Consider the following 11151-nt stretch of genomic DNA (forward strand, 5'->3'; position numbering starts at 1 on the left):
CCAATCATTGAAGAAAGGTTTAAAAGTCCTGAACTGGAGACTGTGATGCTTGTTTACAAAATCAAGCACCTCTGAAACTTCGTTCATCATGCATTTTCTTTTTCTACATTCATTCAATCAGCAGGCTTAGGAGTATATTTTGGTTATTTCGATATACTGCATTTTTCTCTCTATTTTTTATATTCATGCTTAAAATTCTATATTATTGTTATAATATTAAAATGACATTCATGTTCAGGATTGAGGGTTAGTATTAATAACTCCCATTTAATGAGCATATAGTTTGGTGCCTGGAGAATTTTTTTTTTCAAATGTTTTATCTTATTGCCATTGTAAAGGTATTAAAATTTTAAAGTAGACATCTCAACCCAAGAGTCTGTGTAACATTTTGGAAATGCTTTCTCTGAGGCAGTTTGAAAATAGCTGCAGTAGTGCTGAATATAGTTTGTGTTACTACATGAAGAGTAGGAACATGAATTGTCAGTATTTTGCCTCTTTTCTTTTGTTTTCAGGAGTGATTAAAAACCCTGGTTTGGAACAGACAATGACATTAGGATAGCAATGTCTAGCTAAAAAAAAAACAATCTTGTTTTTAGAGAACATTTAAAAATTTTTACTCAACTGTTGAACTGTTACATTTCCAAAAAATGATTAATTTTATTTATTTATTAATTTTATTCTCACCAAAATAAAGTAGTAAATCAACTATACTTCAATAAAAAAAAAAACTGTAGGTAGCCCACTGAGGGAAGAGATGATAAATGCCCTTTAAAAGAGTCTTACATATACACACCACTATATAGAAAATAGGTAACTAATAAGGACCTACTGTATAGCACAGGGAACTCTATTCAGTACTCTGTAATGGCCTGTTTGGGGAAAGAATCTAAAAAAGAGTGGAGGGACTTCCCTGGTGGTGCAGTGGTTAAGAATCTGCCTGCCAGTGCAGGGGACACAGGTTCGAGCCCTGGTCCAGGAAGATCCCACATGCCGTGGAGCAGCTAAGCCCGTGCGCCAGAACTAGTGAGCCTGTGCTCTAGAGCCCCTGAACCACAACTGCTGAGCCTGTGTGCCACAATTACTGAAGCACACACACCTAGAGCCCGTGCTCCACAACAAGAGAAACTACCGCAATGAGAAGCCCGTGCACCGCAACTAGAGAAAGCCTGCACGCAGCAACGAAGACCCAACACAGCCAAAAATAAATATAAATAAATAAAAAAATAAAAGAGTGGAGATATATATGTATAGCTGATTCACTTTGCTGTACAGCAGAAACTAACGCAACATTGTAAATCAACTATGCTCCAATAAAAAATTTTAAAAAGTCTTAGATTATTAATAGTCCATTCTATACAGTTCATTCTACCTCCTACCCCTATTGTAAATCAACTATGCTCCAATAAAAAATTTTAAAAAGTCTTAGATTATTAATAGTCCATTCTATACAGTTCATTCTACCTCCTACCCCTAGTAATTTTTCAGAACCTACTTCCCCAGCATTTAAGAGGTGCTGGTAAATGTTTTGCATTGTTGCAGGTACTTTGTGTACTAAGAGACATTTTTTCCTCCTATGTCCATGCAAATACTTAATTAAATTAAAAAAATTTATAGCTTATAGTATTGTTTGAAACTTTCTGGGTGCTCAGTTTTTCTCAACACTGTAAATTGGATTCTTAGAACTCCTTATTTCACCCATTCAAGCAGAGATAAATAGGTATTTCTCAAACCTCTTCTACAGAGTTTAATATAGCCCTTGGCATGATGTGGGCTTGTAATAACAGCTGGTTAGTACTCTATGGGAAAATTGAGAGAGAGGGGGCTATTAAGTAACTTACTGAATGTCATGTAACTAGTTAACTTGAGCTACTAACTAAACAAAAATACCTCTTAAATGCTTGACTATACTGCCTATATTGTATAGTTGTGAAAAGACTCTTGAGGCAGAAAGACCCGAGTTCAACTTACAGGTTAGCTATACTAAAAAAGTTGTGCAGGGGCTTCCCTGGTGGCGCAGTGGTTGAGAGTCCGCCTGCGCCTGCCGATGCAGGGGATACGGGTTCGTGCCCCGGTCTGGGAGGATCCCACGTGCCGCAGAGCGGCTGGGCCCGTGAGCCATGGCTGCTGAGCCTGCACGTCCGGAGCCTGTGCTCCGCAACGGGAGGGGCCACGGCAGTGGGAGGCCCGCGTACCATTAAAAAAAAAAAAAAAAAAAAAGTTGTGCAAATTGTATAGCACATCTCAAAGAGTCAGTATTAGTCATTATGCCAAAATATATGCCGGCAGCGCCTCTGATATATATTCTTGCTCTCTTCTTTTTTTAAGGTACAGGAATGTAGCTCTAAAGCCCAGTTTATTTAACTAAGTCCTGGGTTTGAATCAGGTGCTCTAAATTCTAATTCTTGATGGAGATTATTAAAGATGATTAGGGATAGAATGAAATAATATATAAGAAATTTGTAAATTATATCACAATATAAAAGCATGAAGTATTAATTTATTTTAAATGAAGTTAATTTTTTCCCACCATAAAATTGTTCATTCTCATAGAAAATTTGGAAAACATTTTTAAATAGAGGAGAAGTAAAATGGTAATCTGTTGTACAACCACCTAGAGATAACTGTTTTGTTTCCTTTTAGCCCTGAGTTTCTGTTTTTTTAAACATAAGTTGATTATTTAGGAACTTTCAGTGGTCCCAGAATGAAGATTATATAAAAGAGAATTTGAGGGACTTCCCTGATGGTGCAGTGGTTAAGAATCCGCCTACCAGTGCAAGGGACACGGGTTTGATCCCTGGTCCAGGAAGATCCCACATGCCGTGGAGCAACTAAGCCTGTGCACCACAACTACTGAGCCTGCACTCTAGAGCCTGCGAGCCGCAACTACTGAGCCCAGGCACCACAGCTACTGAAGCCTGCGCTCTCTAGGGCCTGTGTGCCGCAACTACTGAGCCCATGTGCTGCATTTACTGAAGCCCTTGTGCCTAGAGCCCGTGCTCCGCAACAAGTAGCCACTGCAATGAGAAGCCCGTGCACTGCAATGAAGAGTAGTAGCCCCAGCTTGCCACAACTAGAGAAAGCCCACACGTAGCGATGAAGACCCAATGCGGCCAAAAATAAATTAAAAAAATAAAATTGATTAAAGAGAACCTATCAGTTGATATCTTGTTTTCCAATTACGAGCTCCCCAGTAATTCAGGCTCTTCATTATCAGATTATCTTTGTTATCTTCATTTAAAGATGTAGCAAACCATATATCAGTTATTTGGACAACACAAATAGCCATTTTATAGCTCTTTTCAGGTCTGCTTTGGGGAGGGGTCAATTCCTATGCTTTTTTAATCTGTTCCTAACAGGGACTGTGTTACGAGTGGGGACGCCTGGCTTGGCAGCAGCTCCTGTGAAAAGTAACAGGGCATCTTTTTTTTTTTTTGGAGTACAACTGCTTTACAGTGGTGTGTTAGTTTCTGCTGTACCGCAAAGTGAGTCAGCCACACGTATACATATATCCCCTCTTCCTTGGATTTCTTTCCCAATTAGGTCACCACAGAGCACTGAGTAGAGTTCCAATAGGGCATCTTAAATAACTGTCAGTGATAAAAACCAGCAGTGTGGTGTGGGAGCTGTTACACACTTAGGCTTCTGAAAGGGGCCTGAGGGTATGACTTCCTTGCTGTGCCTTGTGCATCTAGATCACATCCAGTGTATTGTATTTACGGTGGGGGACTGAGGTTTGAGCTGGACAGTGACAATATAGGAACAGGTGACTAGGACAGCAGTGAGTCTAGAAGTCCTGTCAGTCATTGAACAACAGTTGAAAGAATTGAAGATGTTTTGCTTAATAGGCATCCTAGGTTAGCTCAGAGGAATCCACATGTGAAAGAGGGAGTAGACCCTCAAACTGCAGACCTTGGAAAGCAATGCGTTGGAGGTTCTTTTTGGTTTAATATAATGAGCGTGTGTGTGTGTGATATGATATATATATAGTTATTGGGATTTTCTAGTAATGGAATAGAGCTAGAATGGAGTTAGTTTCTGGTCACTGAAGGTATTTAAGCTGAGGATGGATGGATCCCTGCCTAGAGGTAGTATAAAATGCATTTCTTCACTGGATTCATCCATTCATTCACTCACTCACTCACTTTTTATTTGGTCGTTCCTGTGTGCCAGGGACTATGCCCAGTGCTGAGGAGACAGAGATCAGTACTGTGGGCAAGAGGTTGGATTACATGACTTCAGAGATCCCATTATGGCTGTGGTTGAACGAAATTGCTTGATGCTTCAGTTTCTTTTGCCTTAATTAAAGAGCAGATATGTGATTTGTGTATGACTCTGCCTTTTAAACACTCCAGCATGTTACTATCACATTTCTTCTGTGATGTGGAGTAATGCTGCATATTACTCGCTGAAAGTAGGCCTTTAACTTATGTGCATGACAGTGTTTTTCATGGCAAACGTTTAATTCCAGGCTGACTTCAAAAAGATTCAAAAATTATCAAGTATCATGAGAGAACATAATGTTTATTAAATGTAAGGTGATATTATTAATGTTGTTGGGAGTTCATTGAACTTAAAACATATATGGAAGGGGCTTCCCTGGTGGCACAGTGATTGAGAGTCCGCCTGCTGATGCAGGGGACACGGGTTCGTGCCCCGGTCTGGGAAGATCCCATGTGCCGCGGAGCGGCTGGGCCCATGAGCCATGGCCGCTGAGCCTGCGTGTCCAGAGCCTGTGTTCTGCAATGCAAGAGGCCACAACAGTGAGATGCCCGTGTACCACACACACACACACAATATATATATATATATGGAAGAGTCAGGTTCTAAAGTCACACTTACTTTTTTGAGAGAAGTTACAGTTTGTATATACTGAGATCTTGAATCTCCAAACCTTACTATTTGTAGATTGACCACATATCTAGACGGATTCTATTCCTGCTTGTAGAGATCACATAGTACCAGGAGAAGCAGAGGTGCCAAGAACAAAGCGTGCAGATTTGGAGGTGATACTGGGGTCTCTGTACGTTTCGGCCCATCAAGTAAGGCCAGCTGTTCATTTATTTCGTGTCTAGGTTTGGAATTCACCCAGTTGCAGGCCGGATGCCTGGTCAGCTTAATGTGCTGCTGGCTGAGGCTGGGGTGCCATATGATATTGTGTTGGAGATGGATGAGATCAACCATGATTTCCCAGGTAAGTGATGGGGATAATGGTAAAGTTTAGGTGTTCTTAGCATGAATAGAGCGATGCCAGTCTTAGGGCATAAATTGTGGGATTACTGAAGACCTACTAGTCAGATGAAGAGTAACCTGCTCCTAGTAAGTATGCAGTTGAAATTAAATAAGCGAAAGACAATACTGAAAAAGGTGCAACAGATTTGTAAGCAGCATGGGTACTTTTCTCCCTCTGAGGAGATCTGAAGGATGGTGAAAATCTTGGGAGGCAGTGCAGTGGACTGCATTGCAGAGGGATTTGGAACAGACCTGGCTTTGGAATCCAGGTCCTGAGTCTCATTTGCTTGTGGTCTTGAACTAGGTACTCAACCTCAGGTTCCTCATTTATAAAATTGCTTCTGCTGATGATTTAGTGTCTGATTCTTGCCAGTGTCTGAGATTTTACTGGTTTTCAGTTGTACCAACTCATGGTAAGTAGTTTTCTGTTTTCTTTAAAGTACTAGGACTTCACTAGATAAGGTGTTGGACTTTGTGGCTGTCACTGGGTAGATGTTAAATGCTAATGACATTTGGCCCAAGATCATGTTTGTTAAAATTAAACCAGCTCCCTCTGGCATGTATCCACTGTAAACTTAAAAAGTACTGTTTATTAGAGAAAAATAATGAAATTGTGTGTATGTCTAGATTCACATGGCATTTTTGGCAGAGTTCTAAGGTACCTTATATTATGATCCTTAAAGAGGGAATTTAGACCATTTTAATTTTATGTCCCCTTTCAGATTTCACTGTTGCTAAATTATGTGTGAAACCTGCCAGTTCCAGGAATTATGGACACAGCTTTAATATAGTACAGACTCTTAGACCATTTTCTTTTAGACATCAAATTGCATATTAAGTAGTCATTTTAAAAGTTGAAAATGGAATGCAGATCTTTTTTTAAACATCTTTATTGGAGTATAATTGCTTTACAATGTTGTGTTAGTTTCTGCTGTATAACAAAATGGATCAGCTATACGTATACATATATCCCCATATCTCCTCCCTCTTGCGTCTCCCTCCCACCTTCCCTATCCCACCCCTCGAGTTGGTCACAAAGCACAGAGCTGATCTCCCTTTGCTATGTAGCTGCTTCCCACTAGCTATCTATTTTACATTTGGTAGTGTATATATGCCCATGCCACTCTTTCACCTCATCCCAGCTTACCCTTCCCACTCCCTGTGTCCTCAAGTCCATTCCCTATGTCTGCGTCTTTATTCCTGTCCTGCCCCTAGGTTCTTCAGAACCATTTTTTTTTTTTTTTGGATTTCATATATACGTGTTAGTGTATGGTATTTGTTTTTCCCTTTCTGACTTACTTCACTCTGTATGACAGACTCTGGGTCCATCCACCTCACTACAAATAACTCAGTTTCATTTCTTTTTATGGCTGAGTAATATTCCATTGTATATATGTGCCACATCTTCTTTATCCATGTCACAAAGAAAGAAAACTACAGACCAATATCACTGATGAACATAGATGCAAAAATCCTCAACAGAATACTAGCAAACAGAATCCAGTAACACATTAAAAGGATCATACACCATGATCAAGTGGGATTTATTCCAGGAAGGCAAAGATTCTTCAATATACACAAATCAATCAACGTGATACACCATATTAACAAATTAAAGGAGAAAAACCATATGATCATCTCAATAGATGCAGAAAAAGCTTTTGACAATATTCAACACCCATTTATGGGAATGTAGATCTTTAATGTTACTGGCAAGATCATTTTGGGATCATAAAAGAGCTACTAAAGTCAGATTAGGTAGATCCATTGAAGGAAGGGAAAGCATAATAATGCAAGCTCCAGTCAGGGTGCTCAGGTTCAGATGCTGGACCTATTGCTTTTAAGCTGTGTGACATTGGCTAAGTTACTGAACCTCTCTGATAAAGCTCTTTGTACAGTGCCTAGCACAAGTGTTTGTCCTATAAATACTAGCTTCTGTTGTTGTTGTTATAAAGTCAGGTCACCATAATTTGCCTGAAAGTAAAAGTGACCCTTTTAATTTTTATATTTTCTTTTATTATGTAGACACGGATTTGGTCCTTGTAATTGGAGCTAATGACACTGTTAATTCAGCGGCTCAAGAAGACCCCAACTCTATTATTGCAGGCATGCCAGTCCTCGAGGTCTGGAAATCAAAGCAGGTAAAGTTTCAGACTTGTGTTTCATTCTAATAATTAAAGGTCTCTTAAAACACATACACAGAACTTTCCTTGGTCACTTGATGAGAAATGATGATGCCTTTTAGGAGGCTCAGGAGTTAGAGTAGATTTAGGGTCCAGCTCTCTATATCCAGCTTCTGTCTGTTCTGTGGTCACCAGAGAAACTGAGTGAATGCCCTGATCTCGATTAGAACTAAAAGAGATTATCTGGATGGATTAACACAATCTGTAACTACAGATGAAAAAGGACCTGTGAGCTTTTGGGATGAGTCTGGCTGAATTCCAGGCCGCGTTCAGTGAAGCAAATGGCTTCCCTCCAGGACAGTCAGTCAGTATCATCGCCTTCACATATGAAGATGAGCACATATTTTCATTTAATTTTTTTGAAAGGGAATTTGTATGTTATGGAGTGTACAGAAGAAAGGTGATTTAGAAAACCAAACAATAACATGGAAGGAAGCAAGCCCTGCTCACAGCACATTACTTTTGAAAAAGCTAATTGCTAGATTGTAGAGAATGCAAACATTCATAAATTTTCCTCTGCCCCGACTGTGGGCAACCCAACTGTGGGCAAGTCTCTTTACCACTCTCAAGTCATATCTGCATTTTAAGAATCATTATAACGTAACGTATATTTTCCCTTTAATTTGTCTCTCTTTATTGTAAATGTGTGAATTTTAAACATAGTATTTGTGGTGAGTGAGTAGATATGACATGCACTTGTTCATGTGTGTATGGACAGTTGCATTGATCACCAATATTTGAGTTTGTAGCGTACATTACTGTATTAATGGTATATGGAACATGAATAAATTTGCTCTGCTTCCATTTTTGAATAGACTGCGAGTCCTAAAAGACCATAGAAAGGCTTTTCATTTCATGAAGAATTGACTTGATATTCAACAGGACAGCAACATCCACAATCCATGTAATTGTAAATGTCTAGAACACATCAGTATTAGAGATGGATGGACTTACCCCTTCATTTTCCTTCGTGGAAGCATTCTATTAGTCATTAGCTCTGTTCTGTGACACACTAGATTGCTCTTTGGGCTCTTGTCTTATATCCTTTCTGTCTGATATCCTTTACTTTAAAGCAATGGACTAAGAATCATACCATTTTCCCACTCAACTACATTTGTCTTAGGATGGGTAGTAGAAGCTTATGCACTAAATTTGTTCTCTTTAGCCCATTCAGAGAAAGATGCTTATTTTTCTGACTAGAAAGTGTTATACATAGTCTTTATAGAGAAAAGCACTGAGAAAAAAAGTCACTTATCACTTGGAGATATACTATTGTTAACATGACCTTTTCTCTAATGGATATAAGAGTATGGGCACATTTAAAGAATTAAAGTTAATATAGAGTAAACATGCATTTAAAACTACTCCTTGTGTATATTAAGTCTTCGTAGTAAAGAATTAGTAGTGGTACCTGCTTTGTTCAAAGTCAGGGCAGAGCAATGTTTGTTTGTCGAACAAGTCCTGGCCAGGTCTGTTAAATACACCGTCTCACTTAATCTTCGGTTCTTAGGTCATTGTTATGAAGAGGACCTTAGGTGTTGGCTACGCTGCAGTGGACAATCCAATCTTCTACAAACCTAACACAGCCATGCTTCTAGGCGATGCCAAGAAGACGTGTGATGCCCTTCAGGCGAAAGTTAGAGAATCCTACCAGAAGTAAAACATAAAGATTAAGCTGTTGTCTAACAAAGCCACCTCTTGTGGCAACAGGCAAATAAATTATTAACATATACAGCTGATACACATCTGTATCAGAGCTCCTGAAAGAAAAGGAAGACTCTGAAGAAAGCAAAGCAAATACAGGGAAAATTTTCAAGAGCAGCAATCCCTCAATTTTAAAAAAGGATTGACAAGTCTAAATGTCTTCCTGTGCATATTTTTTGTGTTATGAATTCCAAAAGTATTTTACACAAGGAGAAGGAACAGCCTCATTTTAGATGTAATCCATTTGGACTTTCCTCAATAGTTAGCAGTGTTTTAAGAAATTAAGTCTTTATGATTTTTTAGGACTTACATTATACATAGATTTGAAAAAGTCTGACTCAGTGTAAACATTACAGCCACCTGCATTTATGTTTTTTCAACAAATGTGACTAAATTAAAACTTTCATCAGCTCTTGAGCTGTTGTCCTCTTACCATTTAACCATAATCTGAATTAAACATATCAAATTAGTTTCAATTTTTCAAACTGTACTTCTGATTCTGTATTTCAGGGGTGTATTTTCTCACTTCTATTTTAATACAGTAAAGTACTAGATAATCTTTCAGAGATGCTGGAAACAAATCATTTGCTGTGTATGTTTCATTAGAACACCAATGAAACATATAATTTGAAATCAGTATTAGTTGTATTTTTTAAACCCCATTTCCAATTGGAGATCTCTCTAATTTCAATCAATTTATAATGTGTAGTACTGTATTAAGTGCACTTGAATGGAATTCAACTATTTGACTAATAAAATGAGTTCATCATGTTTTCATAGTGATGTAGCAATTGTCTCTGGTGATGAAAGGCTAAAATCAAGTAATTATGCCTGTTATTAATATCTGAGGAAGATTTTGCTACCATGAAATAGATGAGATTAATCTGTCTTAACTGCTTGGAAGAATAATTTTTTTCCCAAATCAGAGTGTGTTTTAAGGTGTTATGTAAATGATAACATTTGAGAGAAATGGTGGCACTTTTTAGCTACCTCTTTATTTAAGCACCAGTAAAGATTATGTTTTTTCAGCACCAGTAAAGATTGTCTTTTGCAGTAAAAGTGTAGATTTTCTTCCTGACTTTGCCATTATGCCAAAAGCTCTGTATCGGTTGAATGTGTGAAGAATATTTGGAATATCTATCTCTATATATAATTAATTTGGCATTAAGTTTCTTGAAACAATTATTAACATGTAAAAAGTATCTCTAAATCAGAAAAAGAAATAACTGGTGTGAAATTTTTTACTATAATACTCATGTTTATTGAGTTTAAAACTCATAGTATTTGTTGGTTTGGTAATCATTTTCTTTTTTGCTGTGCCTGAGATTAAGATCTGTTTGTGTGTGCATGTGTTTTAAATCAGGAAAGACTCCTTTTTAATTTTTAAGTGGTAAATGCAATTTGTTAATGGATCTCAGGTCATTTGTAACCTCAAGACTGAATTATATCATGAAAGTTCTATTAGAAGAAAGTAAATAGTATCTTGAGTCATGCCCTTTTCCTTTTCTCAAAGTAGTTGTAGGTATATCTGGGAAGCAGCAACTTGGATTTTTTTTTTGAGATAATTCCTGCATTCAATTTAAATTAAAATAATTATACTTGGATTTATTTCCATCATTTATAGTAAATATTTTTCTATATTTTAAAAATTTAGGATGATCTCATTTCTTTGATACTTGCTAATCCTGTCATTCAGTTGTGTTAATTGAATTGAAAATTCATGCTCTGGTTGGTTTTATTTTACTTTATTGTTTAAGTGATTTAAGGGATTTTTGGATATTTAATTTCTTAAAGTAATACTCCAAAAGATTGTTGATCTTGGGTTATTAATTATGGTGAGGTCTAAAAGCAACAAAAATAATTTTCGTTCATCTTATTTTATTATTCCTCCCTTTCTGATAAGTCATATAACTGGTAAATATGACTTATTTTTCTGTATTGATCTTTTGTTCACTATGTCTTTTTGAAATTCAACTAGAAATAATTTTTTTTTTTTTTTGTGGTACGCGGGCCTCTCACTGTTGTGGCCTCTCCC

At 37.6% G+C, this 11151-nt stretch overlaps 1 protein-coding gene across 5 annotated transcripts in view; it reads left to right on the plus strand.

Moving 5' to 3' along the window:
* Positions 1-10720, plus strand: part of NNT (nicotinamide nucleotide transhydrogenase) — a 97227-nt gene extending 86507 nt beyond the window's left edge. For all 5 annotated transcript variants that reach the window (XM_060092866.1, XM_060092864.1, XM_060092867.1 and 2 more), the window contains 3 exons: positions 5073-5191; positions 7255-7370; positions 8923-10720. In XM_060092866.1, the coding sequence (XP_059948849.1) occupies positions 5073-5191; positions 7255-7370; positions 8923-9072 (385 nt within the window). In that variant the 3' untranslated portion in view covers positions 9073-10720. The remainder of the gene's footprint in view (positions 1-5072; positions 5192-7254; positions 7371-8922) is intronic.
* Positions 10721-11151: the final 431 nt, after the last annotated feature.

Source organism: Mesoplodon densirostris, chromosome 3 (assembly GCF_025265405.1).
Source record: "Mesoplodon densirostris isolate mMesDen1 chromosome 3, mMesDen1 primary haplotype, whole genome shotgun sequence".
NCBI lineage: Eukaryota > Metazoa > Chordata > Mammalia > Artiodactyla > Ziphiidae > Mesoplodon > Mesoplodon densirostris.